The 21,994-nt window shown below is 43.9% G+C and overlaps 1 protein-coding gene across 1 annotated transcript in view; it reads left to right on the top strand.

The window, feature by feature from the left end:
• scn8aa (sodium channel, voltage gated, type VIII, alpha subunit a) overlaps nt 1-21,994 on the top strand; it is a gene marked incomplete at both ends in the record, with an annotated part of 99,758 nt that overhangs the window by 52,681 nt on the left and 25,083 nt on the right. Inside the window, 7 exon segments of the mRNA XM_084333161.1 lie at nt 3,765-4,079; nt 6,047-6,182; nt 6,502-6,740; nt 17,190-17,363; nt 17,639-17,995; nt 18,355-18,825; nt 20,630-20,747. Of these exon segments, the coding sequence (XP_084189287.1) occupies nt 3,765-4,079; nt 6,047-6,182; nt 6,502-6,740; nt 17,190-17,363; nt 17,639-17,995; nt 18,355-18,825; nt 20,630-20,747 (1,810 nt within the window).

Genomic DNA, 21,994 nt, shown 5'->3' on the forward strand with positions numbered 1-21,994 from the left:
CGGACCATATAAAATGTAACACACAGTGTGAAATAAGGTTTCAAAGGGTAGGCAATACTGCCACCTAGCAGGATTCGGCCGGCATTGCACTCTCGAGGTCTCTGAATGAGTTCCAATGATAACACAGAGGTCAGTGAGAGTGTATAGAATATTAAAATCGGAAAAAAGAAAAAATTATGAAAACCCGTATGGAGCTCAACCGCTGGCGTGGCGAGATAACCCGAGAAATGTCGGGTATGGCGCAGAAAGTGTTAAAAGACACAGACATGTTACAAAGCAGTGAGTTCACTTCTTGGTATAGCGGTCTGTGCTGTTGCCTGCGGTGTGGGAGACCACAGGTTCGAAACTCCCTCAGGGCATCGAAGTTTAAGGTGACGATGTCACAACCGTTACATATATATCAGCATATGTGGTTTTTGCAGAACGTGTGATAACATCTTTTTCTTTGAGGAGATTATAACAACAATTTCCACTGTTTTAGGTATATTTTGACGCTGGACATGATGGTTATGTCAGTCTAACAATCAGATACGGTGAAACCGCTCAATGGGACAAACCGAGCAGTAACGTTCGTCATTCCGGGTTTGTTTTCTCTGTGGCTGGGGTCATGGAACGCCATTCCCCGGGGCAAAATGGAGGAGAGACCTGTCCGGTTACAGTGAACTGATGGTGTTTCATAACATAGCAGGTGTTGTGGGGATATTGAGGAAAAACAAGGATTCATGTGGCTTTCCAGACGCATACTGTTCCATTATTGTTGTATTATTATTTTACTACTGATGACATACCGAGTGGTGTCCCATTTCCCAGGTACAGATTTCAATCCCTTCCTCTTGTACTGTAGCTCCGTTCTGAAGTCCACTACCCAGTCAAGGGCACTCCAAAACATGGGGTAGGGCCAAGGGAAGGGAATTGCGGTCTTAGCCTTGATAAGTTGATAGAAAAAAAAAAAAAAAATGTTAGCCTTGATTGAACTGAACTGAACACATACAGCTGTGTTAAAAAAAAAACTACACAACCTGGATTTAAATCATGTTGCTATTAACACATTTCTAAACACACCCGCACAGATACACATCTGTATGTTTAGTTAACGTGTGTTATTTCAACGTATCCTCTTCAAGAGTGTACAGTGTGTGTTATGATGTGAAAAGAGATGTCAGGATGGAGCAGCAAGCGACAGAACCACCACATTTAGAATAACAACACTTTACATCCTCATGAAAGGAACGCAGACGTTAAGGAATAACACAGTGCTTTTTCTCTTTGGCTGTGCTTTGGCCCCCGATGAAGTCCGAGAAGTGGAGATAAGGAGCGTTTCAGATGTTGAGCTCTGCGGCAGCGTTCTGTTGCTGGAGCTCTGATACTACGGGGGGTATTGTGGCCAAAAGACACAGCAGCACTGCTACCGGGACCCTGAATTATTCACAGTGATTACATGAATGTTTCAGAGGGAGCAGTCCTACAGCTTTGTTTAGGCCTCACTCACTGGCTCCACTGGTTCTCCCACTGTGCTGTACGGCACAGTATCTGCTAACGGTAACAATACAACAAGGCGCTCTAAATAATAATAATCATTCATTTATTTTATAAAGCGCTTCTCAATAACCCGAAGTCGCTGACAGTAGGCGGAAAGAAAAACAAAGAAACAAAGAAACATAGAACCACAGGGAAACAGGAAACAATATGAATACACAGGAACATAGAGCCACAGTAAGAGACAACAAAAATACAGGAGCCAGTAGGGGAGGGGAGGCAGAGGGGGTAGGGGAGGGGAAAAGGGGGGCGACAGGTTGATCTGAGCTTATCTGAGCCCTTTTGACAACAAATTCAGATGATCTGATCTGAATCTGATTATTCAGGCATCTGGCTATTGTTCTAACGCAGGGGTCGGGAACCTATGGCTCGCGAGCCATATATGGCTCTTCTGGTGACAGCATATGGCTCCCAGAAGTTTTTGAGTAAAAAAAAAAACATTTTTATTTATTTTTTTTTAATACTTGTGATATTTCTTAATAATACTGTGTCATTTTAAAGTAAACAGAAATTAGTTTTGAAGATACAGCTAATAGTATCTGTAGCTGAAGATATAGCGAGCAGAGCTGGCGAGGGAACACAAGTGGACAGAAATAAAAAATCTTCAACCTGAAGACCAGCTGATTCTTAAAACTTGGAACAAGCTTCCTGTGACATACCACACAATGCAGCGTGAGTATTGCCGTATTGACCATGTTTGGCTCTACATATGCATGTGGGCAGTCATTCTCGCATATGAGGAACATTAAGACCAACCTACGCTCACGTTTAACTGATGGAAGCCTCAACGCCTGCATGAAGCTCAACCTCACCACGTATGAACCAGATTACAAGGCCATCAGCAAAACCATGCAGCACCAGAAGTCGCATTAAAAGTAAGACATATTTAATTTATTATACGTTAAAAATACTATATGGCTCTCAATGAAATATATTTAGAAATATTTGGCTTTTATGGCTCTCCCAGTCAAAAAGGTTCCTGACCCCTGTTCTAACGGCTCTCTCACATAGTCAAAGAATGCCTGTGAATAGCATTGCATTTGTTTTGCAATATTCGTTTTCACCGGATATTAATGGTGCATTTGATATAAATGGTGCATTTTATATAGCGCTTTACACTTTTGTTCCTCACATACACCCATTCACACACCGACGGCGGAGGCAACCATGCAAGGTGGCAACCTGCTCATCGGGAGCAATTAGGAGTTAAGTGTCTTGCTCAAGGACACTTCGACATGCTACATGGGAGGAGCGTGAATCGAATCGGAAACCTCTGGATTACCAAACTTTTTTTACGTCCACCCTCTGCATAGTCACAGTCACTGTGGAATCAGTGTGTGTGTGTGTGTGTGTGTGTGTGTGTGTGTGTGTGTGTGTGTGTGTGTGTGTGTGTGTGTGTGTGTGTGTGTGTGTGTGTGTGTGTGTGTGTGTGTGTGTGTGTGTGTGTGTGTGTGTGTGTGTGTGTGTGTGTGTGTGTGTGTGTGTGTGTGTGTGTGTGTGTGTGTGACCTTGCTGGTGTAAGGTATCACTGACCTAATTATATAATATATATTATATTATATATATATATATATATATATATTATATTCCCCCTGGGGGGAAAAGCCTCCACCCTACGGTTCAATTCTTCCAGCAGATGTTGCTTCTCACCCGACCTCTGGAATTGATGACAAAGAGCACAGATATGACGGTGCAATCAATGCTAACTCAAAAGCACCCTGGTGGATACATCAATCTCACTCACCGCCCTCTGCTTCTCCTCTCCTTCTCCTCTCCTTATCTTCTCCTCTCTCCTTCCCCTCTCTTCTCTTCCCTTCTTCTCTCCCCTGTTCTCCTCTCCTCTGCTCCACTCCCATCCTCTCATCTGATCTCCTGTCCTCTCCTCCCCTCACCTCCTATCCCCTTCTCTCCTCTTTCCTCTCCTCCTCCCCTTTCCCCTATTCTCCTCTCCCCTCTTCTCCTTTTCCCTCTTCTCCTCTCCTCCCCTCATATCCCCTTCTCTCCTCTCCTCTCCTCCACTCATACCCTCTCCTCTCCTCTCTCTCCTGGCCCCTCTGCTCTCCCCTCTCCTCCTCTCCTCTCCTCTCTCCTCTCCTCTCCTCTCCTCTCCTCTCCTCTCCTCTCCTCTCCTCTCCTCTCCTCTCCTCTCCTCTCCTCTCCTCTCCTCTCCTCTCCTCTCCTCTCCTCTCCTCTCCTCTCCTCTCCTCTCCTCTCCTCTCCTCTCACAGTCCCTCCTGAGCATCCCTGGGTCTCCCTTCCTCTCCCGCCACAACAGCAAGAGCAGCATCTTCAGCTTCAAGGGCCGCATGAAGGACGTGGGCTCTGAGAACGAGTTTGCCGACGATGAGCACAGCACGGTGGAGGAGTGCGAGGAGCGCCGGGGCTCCCTGTTCAGCCCGTACCGGCGGAACAGCTACACGGGCTACAACGGCAAGAGGAACAGCACGGTGGACTGCAACGGCGTGGTGTCGCTGATCGGCCCCGGGCCCGGCGGACGCCTTCTGCCTGAGGTGAAAATAGATAAGGCAGCTACTGATGACAGCGTAAGGAAGTCAATGAATAGAGTCCGTCTAGGCATGGCCCCTTCTCGTTTGTTCTTGGCTCTCTATCTTCTACTCTCTCATCTTTGCAAGTCCGTATGTATCTCTTGGCTAAGCGCTCGTGGCCCCACCCCATCCCCTCCCCCCCTGCCCCTGTTAGTGTCTGCTGCCCTCCAAAACTTAGGCAAAGGATGGAGAAACGGAGAAAGGCTATAGAAAATAGGTTAGCTAGCAAAAACTGGGTGTCAGCTACTTCCAGAAAATCTGTTATTCATAACAACAATCACTATTTGCTGTTATGGATGCATTTGTCTCTGTGTTTTGAATGTGCTGATGTTAAATTCATTACTACTGTAGGCTATAACGCTTCTACTACAGGCATTCACACAATGTTATATAATATCATTCTTCTCCTTTCCCCAGGGTCCAACCTATGTCATCATACAGTATCTAGACCACAGCATGGCGAGCAGCTAATAAACAAATGCATGAAATCCATCTGTTACCTTTTACCACAGTCTTAGAAATAAGACTCAATATTAACAATAGACAAGACCTAACATTGTTACTGACCCCTTTCTGTTAATCCTTAAATTAAGAAAACAGTGAATAATAATGTATTAAAACACCTCCGGTCGTGGAGGAAGATCCACTAGCTCACTGATGAGGAGTTGTTGATGCCAGGGCCTCTGCTAACCTGTGTGGGTAGCGCTACAGTACAGTAAGAGGAGGAAGAGGGAGAGAGAGAAGGGTGGGGGGGCTATTACTGTAGAACCAACCACACCACTCTCCGCTTCCCTAAGCACACTCTATTTATTCATTGTCAGTCATCTCGCAGAATAACGTAAGAGCGTTAGATGCAAACATACCCCAAGTCTAGGTTGGGATCAGGTTGTTGAAGGAGGGCTGCCGTCCGTGTCTGTCTGTTCCTCTCTGTGTGTCCCGAAATATCCCCCTAGTTTAACTCCAGTGAATTAACCTTGATGTACCTCAATGTAGTTAGCATTGTAGATTCTAGAGCCTAAAACCAGAATACTGAGCATGATTGACGTAGTGAAGTAGACTAGTGCCTATGGTGTCTATACTGTACTTTCCTCTCCTTCTCTCTGACTTGGTGCATGATCATGCATGATAGCTGGATGGATCTCAAACTAACTGACCTCTTATGCCCTGACTTGATGGTTGCAATATAAGTTGTGTGGTTTCAGTAGGATGATATTGATAATAATAGTTTCAATTGGCAAGTGACTGTAAGAAAAATTGCCAGATTTGGGAGACATTTAGTAAAAAAAAAATTGCATTTAAAAGAATATATATAATTATATACTGTAGTTATAACCTAATGGCTATATTGCAAGGTTAGCACATTAGACTCCATTATTGCATGACAGGGCTGAAAAATGCATTCATGCGGAAACTGTTTCTCCTTGCACAGTATCTTAATTTCCTTCTATTATTCAAATGAGTTGAGCTCATTACATTCCAACACAATTAGGTTAAGTATCCCTTATATACTGCTGTTCCCACTGGCTGAGACCTGCATGATTTCACCAGCATCACATACACACACACACACACACACACACACACACACACACACACACACACACACACACACACACACACACACACACACACACACACACACACACACACACACACACACACACACACACACACACACACACACACACACACACACACACACACACACACACACACACACACACACACACATATATATATATTTTCCCTCGAAGCCAGCATTGACATATAAAACAAGAATCAAACATGGCCCCCCCACACACACACACACACCGTCCAAAAAACGGATCCTCCTTCACCCCATACATGTATAATATCCTGACAACCGCTGCCATGCACTTCTCTCCGACGGCCACCGGTGGTGCTGTGGGCTGGTGTTCATGTCGTCTCCGCTGGGTGCTTGATTGTTCCTCTCCCCCTGACAGCCCACTACTGAGGTTGAGGTGAAGAAGAAGCTGTCGGGCTCCCTGATGGTGTCTGTGGACCAGCTCAATACCTCCTTCGGGCGGAAAGAGCGGGCGAACAGTGTCATGAGCGTCATAACCAACACGCTAGTGGAGGGTACTGCCACTTTAACCCAGCTATCTCACTTTCCTCTCATCTTTCTCTCTCAACTAGGGCTCCACTGTCATTGGTTGAGTAGATTTTGACATGTTATTTCCTGCTTTATCTGCTTTGCATTATCCACCAATACCAGATACATACAATGCATACAGTTTTCTTCTTTCTTTTGTGTTTGTTTAGTTTTCTTCCCTTATGGTTTTGGATCTTTCTCCTCTCTCTTGATACCAATTGCATGCGCTACGCCTGGGTCACGCCGCTGCGCCGCGGTGTTGTTGACGTGTCGTTTTCCCCCCCCTTGCGCTGTGTTGTCTCCCAGAACTGGAGGAGTCCCAGCGCAAGTGTCCGCCGTGTTGGTACAAGTTCTCTAACAACTTCCTGATCTGGGAGTGCAGCCCCACGTGGCTGAAGATCAAGGAGATCGTCAACCTGATCGTCATGGACCCCTTCGTGGACCTGGCCATCACCATCTGCATTGTGCTCAACACCCTCTTCATGGCCATGGAGCACTACCCCATGACGCCTCAGTTTGAGGGAGTGCTGTCCGTGGGGAATCTGGTGAGTCTGCCGAGAGGGGAGAGAGTCTTTGTTCTGTTTTTAGCCCTCTCTCTCTCTCTCTCTCTCTCTCTCTCTCTCTCTCTCTCTCTCTCTCTCTCTCTCCTCTCTCTCTCTCTCTCGTTGGATGTGCAAACGAAACATGAAAACTGACAGAGAGACAGATGTGGGTCAGACGCGGGTCGACAGCTCCTCTCGCAACTTCTCCTTCGCCCCTCTCTTCTTCTTCTTCTTCTTCTCCCTGTCTTCTGCCGGGAGATAACTCATGTAGGCTATTTTTGGGCCCTGTAATTGGCAGTTCTTTCATTTCCTGATTCAAAGCTAAATGGAAAATGACCCTAGACCCCCTACAGTTTGCTTGTATATCCATGCCTACCTTGTGTTCCAACAGCAACAACCCCCCCCCACACACATACACACACACTTCCCCTCCCCTCTCTCTCTCTCTCTCTCTCTCTCTCTCTCTCTCTCTCTCTCTCTCTCTCTCTCTCTCTCTCTCTCTCTCTCTCTCTCTCTCTCTCTCTCTCCCTCCCTCTCCCTCTCCACACCTTGGTTGAGTGGAGTAGCTGTTAGGGATGGGTACCGAATTAGGTACTTTTAAAGGTACCTACAGAATCACGTCGGTACTACCGAGTACCGATTCACGTGAGATCCGTCTGTGCCAGATTTCGGTACTGTAAAAAAAATATATATATAAATAGTTTTTACTTTCTTTTTTACTTTATTACTTTTTTTTCTTCACGTCAACGTTCACACGCACAATATACGCTCACCTAGGATTTTACTTGATTCAACAACAAAGCAGTCGGGGCAATGGCAAGCCGAAAACGGTCGAAAGTGTTATTAGAAGTTTGGATTTTTCTTTTCACAACTGAGGTCGGTAGATTAAATTTTTAGAGACTAAAGTACCGAAAAAAGGTACCATTGGGTACCGGTATCAATTCACAGGTACCGGTACCGGTACCGTATCGGTTCAAATGTGAACAGTGGGTCGGTACCCATCCCTAGTAGCTGTACAGGTCCAGACTGCCTCTGTGCTGCTTGGTTGACTGGTTGGAGGCCTGCATTTATATTCCATGGATCCTGATCAATCAGCTGCTCTACAATGCTGCCTGAATCCTGTAACAGAAAGAAGCATTTTGTATAAAAGTATTCTGTACTTCTGTATGACAACTAATAAAGAAACTTGAGAAACTTGAGATTGGCCAGAGCTAAACCTAACCTCCGACCCTGCAGATGGACCCGTTTTGACTGTTTGAAAGAGCAAGGTAGTAGTTTAGTTGTTGTTTAGTAGAAGTAAGCTGTACAGCTATAACAAGTCAAGTCAGGCTAAATTAAACTTTGCGCCAACATTAGGACCGAAGTATAAACCAGCAACTGAGCAACATGAAGAAGTGGACTTATGCATCTGGATCAGAAAAAACGTTGTGGATGAAAAAGTAAGTAGGCTACAGTGTTTGTAAAAGCTTGTATGCTAACAGTAGCTAGCCAGCTTAGCCTACATCACAATGATAATCACCAAGCTAACTTACTGTACACACTGTAGGGCTGGGCAATTAATCAAAACAGAATCGCGATATCGATTCATAGACCTATGCAATCTCATTTCTAAGTTATGACTATTTTTTGTATTAATTTTTTTTTTTTTTTTTTTTTTTTTACTTTTTAAATTATTTTATCTGGGTTGAACATGATTTGTGGAACTCCCTCTGGTGTTGTGGTCGTGGTATTCACTGACCTTTGGGAAGTATTTCGACATGCACATGGGTATCTTAGTGGTGTAGTGTATCTTGTAGACCAGGCCCATTGCAAGTTGCTGTACTCTGTCGTCTACTCTAAGCCATCCTAGGTTGTCAAAGTGGGCAGGGGTGAGGTGGGTTTTAGGAGTAAGGTCAAGCAGTAGTCTGACCAGTTTGTTTTGTGATGTTTGTAATCTTGTTTTTAGTGCCTTTGAGGTGCTTTGGTACCATGAGGTGCAAGCATAGTCGTAGTACCCTTGAATGAGTGCTCCTGTTAGAGTCTTCAAGGTATTCTTGTTTACCAGAGAGGAGATCCGGTACAGGAATCTAGTTCGTTGGTTGACTTAGTTTTATTACATTGGATCCCATTTTGTCACAGGAATGATTTGCCTCTATAGGATGGAACCCAGGTAGGGAATTTCATCTTTCCTTTTAAGATAAGATAAGATATTCCTTTATTGATCCCCTTGGGGAAATTCAGGCATCATAGCAGCATGGGGGAAGGGGGGGGGGGGGGTTACAGGTAGTGAAAACAACACAAGCAGTGTAAACAAATAGGTCAATATAATTTACTATCTAACTAACTGAAATATATTTTCACAGTGTCACATAAGGTGCAGTATGCATAAGGTAGTGTTATAATTTACTATCTAACTAACTGAAATATACATTATTCATTATTCACAGTATCACAGTATCACAGTATCCACATAAGGTGCAGTATGCATAAGGTAGTGTTATTGTCCTACTTGGGTTCCTATTAGTTCTAGGTCGATGTCTGGCAGCAGTTGCTGCCCACTGTTTGTGGAGCCTGATGGCCACTGGTATGAAGGACTGTCCGAGGCGGTTAGTTGAGTGTCGGGGGGGTATGAGTCTGTGGCTTCCTTGTCACCTTCACCTAATATGTTTTGATCTGGTCAGGTGCGCTGTCACCTAAAATGTTTTGATCTGATCAGGTGCGCTGTCACCTAATATGTTTTGATCTGGTCAGGTGCGCTGTCACCTAATATGATTTCATCTGGTCAGGTGCGCTGTCACCTAATATGATTTCATCTGGTCAGGTGCGCTGTCACCTAATGTTAATATGTTTTCATCTGTGTCCACTGACCACTGACACACAGTGGGGGATGTTTTAAAAATATAATTTAATATATAATATAATATAATAATTTGTGCTTCACCTAAAAATTTGGTCAGCAGCCTCCACTGGTTGGTAGTTGGTACAACCTGTGCCTGGGAGTGGAGAAAGCAGACAGAGAGGGAATTAGACAGAGACACATATATTGAGGTGCAGGCAGCTCAGCTCTGCACAGGTGAGTCTCATACAGTTAACGAGCCACCCACTCCACCATGCTTCCTGGTGAGTCAGACTCTCCATTTAGCAGGTAGAGTGGGGGTCGTCACATGACATACAGATTGACTGTTACATTTGTGACATACAAGATATGCAAATATACAGTACTGTTAAACAGATCCTAACAGTAAATATATACATACGAGGGGGAGGGAACTGTACATTAGGATGGGGTGGGTAGGTGGGAGGGGGGTTCAGAAATTTACGGGGGCAGGTTTCGAATTGCAGAACTGTAGGTGCTCTTTTTTTTTAGCAGTTTTGAAGATGGGTAGTGATTCACATTGATGTGGCATAATTGCGGAACGTGTTTCGTCCCTTATTTGAGCCAAATCTGGGTTGGACATGATTTGTGGAACTCCCTCGGATGTTGTGGTCGTGGTATTCACTGACCTTTGGGAAGTATATCGACATGTACATGGGTACCTTAGTGGTGTAGTGTATCTTGTAGACCAGGCCCATTGCAAGTTGCTGTACTCTGTCTTCTACTCTAAGCCATCCTAGGTTGTCAAAATGGGCAGGGGTGAGGTGGGTTCTAGGAGTAAGGTCAAGCAGTAGTCTGACCAGTTTGTTTTGTGATGTTTGTAATCTTGTTTTAGTGCCTTTGAGGTGCTTTGGTACCATGAGGTGCAAGCATAGTCGTAGTACCCTTGAGTGAGTGCTCCTGTTAGAGTCCTCAGGGTATTTTTGTTTACCAGAGAGGAGATCCGGTACAAGAATCTTGTTCGTTGGTTGACTTTTTTTTATTACATTGGATGCCATTTTGTCACAGGAAAGATTTGCCTCTAGGATGGAACCCAGGTATGTAATTTCATCTTTCCTTGTGACAATATTGTCACCCACTGTAACAGAGAAGCCGTTGGTCTTGCTGAGTTTGTTATTTGATCCGAAGAGAATGGACTCTGTTTTACCCAGGTGTAATGATAGTTTGTTATCAGCGAGCCAGGTGCAGATTCTGCCGAGTTCTGAGCTGAGGGTTTGTTCAACTTGTAACTTGTTCTTGTCAGAGACCAGCAGGGCTGAGTCATCCGCGAACAGGAACAAGTTGCAGTCACAAGCTGATGACATGTCATTTGCATAAGTACCGTTTACCTCTACCATCTGTTCTCTCCCCTCCAGGTAGGATTGCATCCAGCTCACTGATAAACTATCAAAACCAATTGCTTTTAGCTTGTCAATCAGAATGGAGTGATTGACAGTGTCGAAAGTAGAGGTGCGTTGCTCATGGGACGGGGTTGCATGACATGCAACCAAGCTTTTGTGAGCAGAAGCGCATGCACGCACATGCACAGGAATGTGCTGCACTCGACTGATGCGCCAACTCGCTAAGTACCCAATGGCTACTTTGCATATCAATAGCGCCGGTCGTCAGGTGTGTTCAAATACGTTCTCAGATACATTCACACAAAACTTGTGAATGAAATGCCCGCGTCCACCTCTTGTTTGATGTGGTTGTTCAAATAGAGAAGGCATGTGTCAGTCGAGTGGGATGTTCTGAAGCCAGATTGGAATTCGTAGATTAGATTTTTTTCCGCAAGGTACTTTTCGACCTGTTCGTAGACTATTTGACTACTAGACAGTGGCATGCAAACACATACTGGAGACAAATCTGCTGGAGCCAGTGGCATGCAAACATATATTGGAGACAAATATGCTGGATCAATACCGAGTAAATTGTATGGTGGGAATATGCTTTGTACATGCTTTGTACACACACACACACGCACGTACGCACGCACGCACGCACACACACACACACACACACACACACACACACACACACACACACACACACACACACACACACACACACACACACACACACACACACACACACACACACACACACACACACACACACACACACACACACACACACACACACACACACACACACACACACACACACACACACACACACACACACACACACACACACACACACACACACACACACACACCAGGCCTTTATTCATGTTGTGGGCCTAATGATTAAGGATGACCTTGAGTCATTTGTTAGAGTTGATCTGGGTGTAGAGAACAAGGAGAGGTCAAGGCAGCCTCATAGCAGAAGCCTTTGAATGTAAACAAGTTGAATGGCAGTGTGATCGTCCGATCGTTGGATAAAATGTATTGTCAGAGACTCAGAGTACAAGGCATCTAACCTAACCAGGGTGCAAAGGAGCAGTGAATTGTACTGTAATGTACAGTATAACATGGGTATAATATGGAGTACATATGAGAAAGCTACAGAGTAAATATGCTAAGCTAATGTATTATATGTTCAGTGGTATGAGTATGAATACACTATGATAATAAACCACTTTAGACAGTGGTTTAAATAAAATAGGTATAGTTATGTCCAGATATATATATATATATATGTGTGTATACAGTGTGTACAGTGATATTATACATTGTTATTATAGTGTTATGTAAATAAACTACAGGTTGGATATACAGTACGTAGTATAATGTAAGTAGGTATGAGTACAGTGTAAGACAGATGTAGGCAGTGAGGCAGTAGATAAGTATGGATTTGAGTATAGAGTTGAGCGTAGATTAACATTGGCAGTTTATGCTAAGAAGTTCAAGTTCAAGTTTCTTTATTAGTTGTCATACAGAATACAGAATACTTTGCATGTGTTGCTCCTGAGAGTGTGCTAGATAATAACAAGATAGTATAAAATAAGTATAATAAGTAGGGATGTCCCGATCCGATCACGTGATCGGGATCGGGCCGATCATGTGATTTTCCGAAGATCGGGATCGGCAAAAAAATAAAAATAAAAAATTGCAATATTTAATTTATTTTTACTTAATTTTTTTTATTCAACAAACATGACCATGTTCACGTCTTAAACTCATACTGAGGCCTTAGTTTTGGTTTTAAATTGCATATCATCATTCATTTATTTATTGTCACACAGAGCAGAAGAATTTTGCCAAAACAAACCAATAGTATCCAGCTGCAGAACGGCAGACCAGCCAAACTCTCAGACCCAAATTAAATTTTTTATTTATTTTTTTTAATCCCAATTTCTCACATTACATTCACCCTGAATTTTGACGTTATCCAGGTGAAAAGTTAACTTCATTCAAGCGAGGCATTGCAATCATTGACATAAATCATTTGATGTATAATTAAATCAAAGGAAATGCGTTTGGGTCTGAAAGTGTGGCTGCTCTGCCGTTCGGTATCGGTAGATACTCAAAATCACATGATCGGGATCGAATCGGGAGCAAAAAAACGTGATCGGGACATCCCTAATAATAAGTATAAAATAGAAAGTCAAGAAGTCAAGTACGTAAACAAGTGTAAACAACAATTGTTCAGAGTATCTATATATACAATATGTACAGCTTGTTAGATCCTGATCAATCTGGCCAGTATCACGTCTTCTTGTGTTATCCTCTCTCCATCCAATTCCTCTGCGTTGTGTACTTTTAATGGTCCTGACGTCTCATATACTGGCTGATAAAATCCTTATCTCTCCCCGTTAGATACGATCCGCAAAACCATAAGAATTCTCCACCTCCGTAAGAATTCGACACTCCGACCCAGCGTAATACCTTATGAGGAAAAGCGTTGTTTATTGATATAAACAGAAACCTCAGCTCAGATGTTAACAGATGTTATTGTCCTTGAAGAGTCTATTCTAATGATCTTTCGGTGTGTTCAGTCTATTGTCCTTTTGCTATTCAGTCCAAAAGTGGTCAGGCCTGGTCTTTAGCCTAACCCTCCTTGCGTTAGCCGAAGCTAATGATGATGTGGCATTCTTCCTTCCCCCCCCCCCCCTCTCTATGAGAGGAGAGAGTCTCTCAGTCCTAGTCAGATTGTAGTCTGCCCTTAGCCGCTCTTGGTCTGCCTTACACCCGGAACCACTGTTCGACTTATAGATCTTCGTCGTAGCAACGACGGCCCCGCCTTCTGGTTGTCATGCGACGTGCTAATAACCTTTCACACCATTAAACGTTTCATTAAGGTGAACCTCTCTCCCTCCTGCTCTGGGCCTACACTCTCTTATCTATGTGTTCTTCCAAGGAATTCAAAACATTCTCTCGCTGGCAGTGTGCTGCTCACAATCACCCTGCTTGGTCTGAACCACTGTTCTATCACCCTCTTCTAAGGCAAACCATGCACATTTCGATCTCTCTGACCCGGCACCGTTTTAGCTGTGGTCATCTCCCCCCAATCTATACATCACATACATTGAATAAACCTCGTTTTCTCTCAAGCTGGTACAAAAAATTGTGAGGTATAGCTTAGCTTGTGGTGCCACCTTGTAGTGGTGAGGTGCAATAAGGAATGAGAATGATGTGCAATTTCCTTACCAATAATATAAATATAAATATAAAGTGTAAAGTGTGTCTAAAGTGGTAAAGTGGGTGCTACAGTGTGTTGTTTATTTAAAGTGAGTGTATGTGTGCTGTGGGTGTGTTGATGGTTTGCTTATTGTTCATTATTCATTGAGCATCCTGATGGCCTGGGGATAGAAGCTCCTTCTGAGTCTCTCTGTGCTTGCCATCGTTTGTGCGCTATACCACGCAAAAAATCGCCCCATTTCACAATAATCCAGGCTGGTTTTCTAGATAGTGAGAGAGTGTTTTGTGCACATATGAGAAAATCTTGCGGTTGCTCGCCTGAAACCTATATTATTGCCAGGTCAAAGGTAAACACAACGTTTCTTCACAAAGTCATCGGGGGGGGGGGGGGGGGGGGGTCGTTTTCCGACGCTGCGTACATTACAAAAGCATGTAGGTGGCTAGACATGGAAGCGCATGTGAACTTAAAAAGCTCTCTTCCTGCAATGTTATTTTCTAACGGTGACACGATTAATAAGATGGCTCTCAATAATTGTATCCTTCGGAACTCACTGAGAATACTGAGTCAAATCAAAAGGGTTTTCAAAGTACCTTCAACCTCGGTATATGCTCCAATATGTGATAATCATAATTTTTCCCCTGGTCAATCTGATATTGTTTTTTCATTATGGAAGGGAAAGGGACTGGCCAGTGGCCACTATCAAGAATCTATATGTTGATTGTCACTTTGCCTCATTTAACAAGATACAAGATACAAGAGTTTTATTTGTCACGGCATACAGGTATACAGTGAAATGCGGGGGATCTCGCCCGCAACGATGTGCATAATACAAGTAATAATAATAAGAGTCCAACCAATAGAGCGACATAGTGCAATAAACAAGTAAACAAAGTAGGCATATCGGTATCTGTACATGAGATATTTACAGAACATGGTAGGACATGCTAGGTCCTAGATTAAACTTAAGTCTAAGTTTAATCTTACAAGCTCACACTTCTTTCGTTACCTGCAGGTTAGAAATTATGTCCGCAGTAATATCCCAGACTTTGAGACATGTCCTGCTGATTACCAGTTTTATAATCTCATGAGCAGATCACCAGTTTCAAAACACCTGATCTCTGCTTTTGTTTCATATTTTTCTGTCCAATCTATGGCTTCTTCCGACCACATTAAAGATGTATGGTCCACAGAGCTTAGTATGGAAATCTCTGATGAAATGTGGGAGGAGGGACTTAGCAGGATACATAAATGTTCTATTAATGCCAGAGTCCAACTCATACAGTTTAAAGTTATTCACAGACTGCATTACTCTAAAACTAAACTGCATAGAATCTATCCCTCTGTATCGCCTCTCTGTGATCGTTGTATGTCAGCAGAGGGTAATCTTTCACACATTGGCTGTACTGCTCACTGCTGCTCGCTCCCTAGTGCTTTGGGAGCTCTCGCTGCGGCATGGGGTGGCCCACACTAAACTGGCCCATGCAGTTCATAAGGTAGGTGATACTGCCACCTGTCTGGATTCAATCGTCATTGCAATTATAACGTAGCCAGAGGTCCCAGACACACTCACAAAGGCCTGCACTAGTGTTTAGAATAAGAAAATAGAAAAAAAGGAACTAACAACGAGATATCTCGTTATTGGCGCTCAAGCGTTGGCTCTCAGAAACGAGATATCTCGTTTTTGGTGCTCAATGAGTTAAAGAAGACATGTCCGGCCCATGGGGACATTAACATGTGTTGTCGGGCCTTACAAATACATTTGCTTTGATTTTGATTTTTGACTTGTCTGTCAACTTGCTAGGTTTGGACATCCATGCTGTGGTTTTACACTATGATGTCAGATTTTCTGTCTGGCAGATTGACATTCATTCCAGTGTAAATGAGAACAGAACTGTGGGAGACATATAAGACCACAGAGGTGCCATGTTCTCACACTGACCTCATGGACGTCCTTTTTGAATAACAGTCTCTCTGTCTCTCTCCAGACATTAGCCGTAATTTTTATTTTATTTTTTTTATAAAAAAAGGTGTTAACCCTTTCACTACCACACTACAAAGGGTTAACCCTTTCACTACTATACTACAGAAGGTTAACCCTTTGGGGGCGGCTGGGTGGCGTAGCGGAGATTGCGCTCGTCACAAATGCGAGAGACTCCGGTATCGAATCCGGGTGTCGGCATTGCCTCTGGCTTGGGCCGGCCGTCGTACTAACTCAATTGGCAGAGTTGGCGGGTGGAAGTCAATGGGTGGGGATTTGGACGTTGTGGACAGCGACCCCTACAGGTCGGTTGGGCGACGCCTGCACAGCAGAGACAGGAAGTGGCAAGGGTAGTGTGAGCCTCCCATGCGTTACACCTTGCCAATGAGAGTCCGCGCTGGCAGGTGAAAATATGTGACAGGCTGCCTCCTCGTGTGCCGGAGGGAACACGTGATGCAAGGCTTCTATCCTCGCTACAGCCGACCAGTGGGGGGCATAGTCGAGCAACGTTCAAGACAGGGGAGGGGAGAATTGGAAACGCGAAATTGGGATGGGAGAAAAATAGAAAAATAAGGAGAAAAAGTGGATAAAAAAAATAAAAAATGGTTAACTCTTTCACTGCCACACTACATAATGTTAACCATTTCACTACCACACTACAGAAGGTTAACAATTCCACTACCACACTACAAAGGGTTAACGCTTTCACTACTACACTACAAAGGGTTAACCCTTCACTACCACACTACAGACGGTTAACCCTTTCACTACCACACTACAAAGGGAACCGCTTTCACTACCACACTACAAAGGCCTTTCACTACCACACTACAGAAGGTTAAACCTCTACAATAGAACAGAACTCAGTATATATTTAACCAATACAATCCATCGCTGCACTACGTACACCACACATTTTTCAAATCTGATTACCCCTTCACTTGGGGGATACACAACCCCAAGTCCCTTTCCCCTAACCTGTGTTTCTATCCTCCCTGTCAGGTGTTCACTGGAATCTAACCTGTGTTTCTATCCTCCCTGTTATCCTCCCTGTCAGGTGTTCACTGGGATCTTTGCGGTGGAGATGTTTGCCAAGCTGGTGGCGATGGACCCCTACTACTACTTCCAGGAGGGCTGGAACTGTTTCGACGGCTTCATCGTGACGCTGAGTTTAGTGGAGCTCGCACTGGCCGACGTGGAGGGCCTGTCCGTGCTGCGTTCTTTCCGATTGGTAAACACTCCCTTCCGGTCCCTCCCCCTGGCTAGACTCAGATGATTTAACGAATCTGATGTAGCGATGTGATGGTAGATTGTTTTATGCTTTCCATGACATGTATAACTTCACCCCCCAGGGTTACTATCACTACTATTATTCCAATCAAAAATGTCTGTTGGCTGTTATTGCTGTGTTTTTCCCTCCTTAGCTGTAGCTACATGCTAAATCATTGTCCCCCTCTCTCTCTCTTTCTCCCACCCCCATATCCCCCCCCCCATGCCTCATCTTAGCTGAGAGTGTTCAAACTGGCCAAATCATGGCCCACCCTCAACATGCTGATCAAGATCATCGGTAACTCGGTGGGCGCTCTGGGTAACCTGACCCTGGTGCTGGCCATCATCGTCTTTATCTTCGCCGTGGTGGGCATGCAGCTGTTCGGCAAGAGCTACAAGGACTGCGTGTGCAAGATCGCCATCGACTGTGAGCTGCCGCGCTGGCACATGAACGACTTCTTCCACTCCTTCCTGATCGTGTTTCGGGTGCTGTGCGGAGAGTGGATTGAGACGATGTGGGACTGCATGGAGGTGGCGGGCCAGGGGATGTGTCTGCTTGTCTTCATGCTGGTCATGGTCATCGGCAACCTGGTGGTGAGTGGCCAGCCTGGGAGCATTTAGCCAACCAGGCATTTCTGCTTTATTGAGGACAGGGCAGTGAGTGACAGGAAACAAGGTAGAGAGAAGGGGGAAGACATGCAACAAATGTCCTGGACCGGATTCGAACACAGGACGGTGCGATGACGCGGTACACGTCCTATCGTGGTTAGCCACTAGGACGCCCCATTGAATTAGCTATTTAATGACATTTTTATTCGCTGACAGTAACTTGCATGAAAATAGTAAAATATCCATTTTATTTACATTAGTAGAAGTTCATAGTCATCACTCGATGTGACCAGAATCCCCCATTCATCCTTGTCCTCCATCTTCTGTGCCGTCTCTCCCCCAAGGTGTTGAACCTCTTCCTTGCCTTGTTGCTGAGCTCGTTCAGCGCTGACAACCTCGCGGCCACAGACGACGACGGCGAGCCCAACAACCTGCAGATCTCCGTCCAGCGCATCAAGGTGGGCATCGCCTGGTCCAAGGCCAAGATGGTGGTGCTGGCGGCCCGCATGAAGAAGCCGCCGGCAGGGGACGAGCAGAAGCCCCTGGATGACATGTACGACAAGAAGCTCAACTGCATCGCCAATCACGCCGGTGTGGACATCAACCGTGACCTGGACTATGTCAAGAGCGGCAACGGGACGGCCAGCAGGATCGGCAGCAGCGTGGGCAAGTACATGATCGACGAGGACCACATGTCCTTCATCCACAACCCCCACCTGACCATCTGCGTGCCCATTGCCGTGGGAGAGTCTGACTTCGAGAACCTCAACACAGAGGACTTCAGCAGTGAGTCGGAGAATGAGAACAGCAAGGAGGTCAGTGGTCTGGGGGCTGTTTAGGTTATTTTAGGGTTTATATTTTATTGGGCTTGAAATGTCAAAATGTGGGTGTCAATATGAAAGATAGAAACATGCCAAAAGAAAAGTACATACAGTGTGTTACACTAATACAAATAAAACAGTTTAAACAAACAAAAGGAAAACTTGCTTGCACATAGCTGGGCCACAGATTATGTCATAGAATTACCCTGCTGTATGTAGTTCTGCAACGAAAATAATTCTCTCAAACCTTTAGAAACTTGTAGTCAAAATGTTTCATCTGTAGACGTTCCGTTTTCTTCTTCTTTTGTTCTAGTTTCATTTTGATTAAGCTGCTGTGGACTGGAAGTCGTTTCCATGGTAGTGCATTTGATGAAGATTCAGCAGAAGAAATTAGCTGGATGATTAGGTGCTTTTTATAAAGTTGGGTTTTCTTGTTTGCATTACTATATATAATAGAACAACAAATAGGTAGGTGTGCTTGGTGTGTGATCACATGTTGCAGGTTTGAGTGAATATGAGCGAACACACATCGCAAGGGAAATTATGTCGTTATCTGCGGCCCAATAATGAGCAAGTAAGCTGGGACGCTCTAGCGGCCAATAAGATGTGATAGGAAGGCATGCTGAACAATAATGAATACTGTACCTAATGTAACCTTCAAGGAGAGTAGGAAATCAATACTTGTAAGATTGCAATATGTACGTTTTGGGTTCTGCATCACTTGCTACAGTGAAGTCCAGGTATTGTTATTGTTATTAATAATAATAATAATAATAATAATAATAATAATAATAATAATAATAATAATAATAATAATAATAATAATAATAATAATAATATATTGATTTGTAATGCGCTTTTTATAATTGTGGAGCAAATCTCAAAGCGCTACTGTACATTTTAAAAGAACATAAAAACTAGCAAGAGTAAAAGAAGAAAGAAGAAGAAATAGGCAAGACTAAAGCTAGCAAATTTCTGTTCCACTTTCCCTTCTCTAAATTGAACTTGAGCCAAATTGAAAGTAATTATGGCAGACCTTCAAGTGGTTTTATTTAATATAATATAATATAAATTAAATATAATATTTGATGTCTTCTGTTATTGCTCAGCGACGCTAGACATAGACACTTGCATGCCGAAGGGGCCAGGTGGCAGAGCAATGGAAACTCTGAAACGCTTGTATAATCACAGCGGATTTCTCCCCTTTCTGTGTGCATGTGTGCGTTCATGCGTGACGTATGTGTGGCGGTCTGTACGTGTCTGTGTCTGTATCTGTGTGTGTGTGTATGTGTGTGTGTGTGTGTGTGTGTGTGTATCTGTGTGTGTATCTGTGTGTGTGTCTGTATCTGTGTGAGTGTGTCTGTATCTGTGTGTGTCTGTATCTGTGTGTGTCTGTATCTGTGTGTGTACATGTCTGTGTCTGTATATGTGTGTGTGTGTGTGTGTCTGTATCTGTGTGTGTGTCTGTGTCTGTATCTATCTGTGTGTGTGTGTGTCTGTATCTGTGTGTGTGTGTGTATGTCTGTATCTGTGTGTGTGTCTGTATCTGTGTGTGCGTATCTGTGTGTGTGTGTGTGTGTGTGTGTGTGTGTGTGTGTGTGTGTGTGTGTGTGTGTGTGTGTGTGTGTGTGTGTGTGTGTGTGTGTGTGTGTGTGTGTGTGTGTGTGTGTGTGTGTGTGTGTGTGTGTGTGTGTGTGTGTGTGTGTGTGTGTGTGTGTGTGTGTGTGTGTGTGTGTGTGTGTGTGTGTGTGTGTGTGTGTGTGTGTGTGTGTGCTCATATGTGCATTACGTTCTCCAGTTGGACGACACCAGTTCGTCTGAGGGCAGTACCATAGACATTAAGCCAGATGTTGAGGAGGTGGTGGTGGTGGAAACGGTGGAGGAATTCCTGGACCCAGAAGCCTGCTGGACAGATGGTAGGAGCACCACGCCCCAGACCATCTATTAATCCACCCCATCGCACTGAATATTACTCCCTCAGGGCAGAGAGGAGGGGGGGATGTGGTGATAGGGCGCCAGGGTGAAGGACGACTCACTCACTCATATGATATAGGGCTCTGTTGTCGTGCCGACGCAATTTCAGCAAGTCGTGTACCCGTTTGGTAGCACCATGGCACGGGATGGGTTGGGTGGTGCAGCTGGAGATGTGTGAAAATAAAGATTTGCTGGCACAGTGCTGTTTTGGTATCCATTTTGGCACAGAATATATATAAAAATGAGTGGTGGGACTCTAATTAATTCGAGATTTTATAGTTAATTAATAGAAATTAATCACATTTTAATCGCATATCAATATTTGATGCGAAAAGCAACATTTCTCAATTGAAATGAATTTTCGTATAAGAGTGAATCAATGAATATACATTATACACGTTTAAGCAGCAAAATCCTGTATTAGCTACTACACAGACCAACAGATCAATGCAATTTTTAACAAAGTGCAGCAATTTTAGGAATAATATATATATAGCGCAAAGGACCTTTTGTAAACTCAAGCACTTTCGAGGTAAAAGTAAAACGCAATACAAGTACATTCCAGAACAGTTGACCATTGGAAAAAAAACTCTTGATTGATCTAAATTTCTCTTTTCTTTTTTTTTTTTATGAACAAACCAGACTAAGAAAAAAATAAATGTTTGTGATTTATTATACTTTATACTTATAGCACATGCATGAGTCTGGTCTCCTTTGAAAGGTAACATTCTTACACAATAAAGAAAAATCATCATGTGATTAAATGCATACATTTTTTTTACTTTTAATTCTTTCTGTAGTTAATTAATCTAAATGAATGCGATAAAGTCCCAGCCCTAATAAAAATGTATAGTTGCTGTTTTTGCATAGGCGAAGGCACGCCGGAATGCAGCAGTGGACCTGACAAACCAGTTTTGTGGATGTAGGCGATGTGACACCCCACTTATAAATCCTTCCGAGGATGAACTCTGTGTACAGTAACATTTTAATCGGTTGATCACAACAAACCCTTGAAGATTCACACGTGTGGTTATTGTATTCACATGTGGATCAGAATCATGGTCGCACGCGGAATGCAATGTCATCGTTCATCCTGACCGGGCTTACTGTGTGAACACAACGAAACTGAAGGGAGGAGGGGAAACGTGAGGAGAGTGACAGAAGACTAAATAGGAGTCCTCGCAATCTA

The sequence above is a fragment of the Notolepis coatsorum genome (assembly GCF_963971535.1).
Source record: "Notolepis coatsorum genome assembly, chromosome: 17".
NCBI lineage: Eukaryota > Metazoa > Chordata > Actinopteri > Aulopiformes > Paralepididae > Notolepis > Notolepis coatsorum.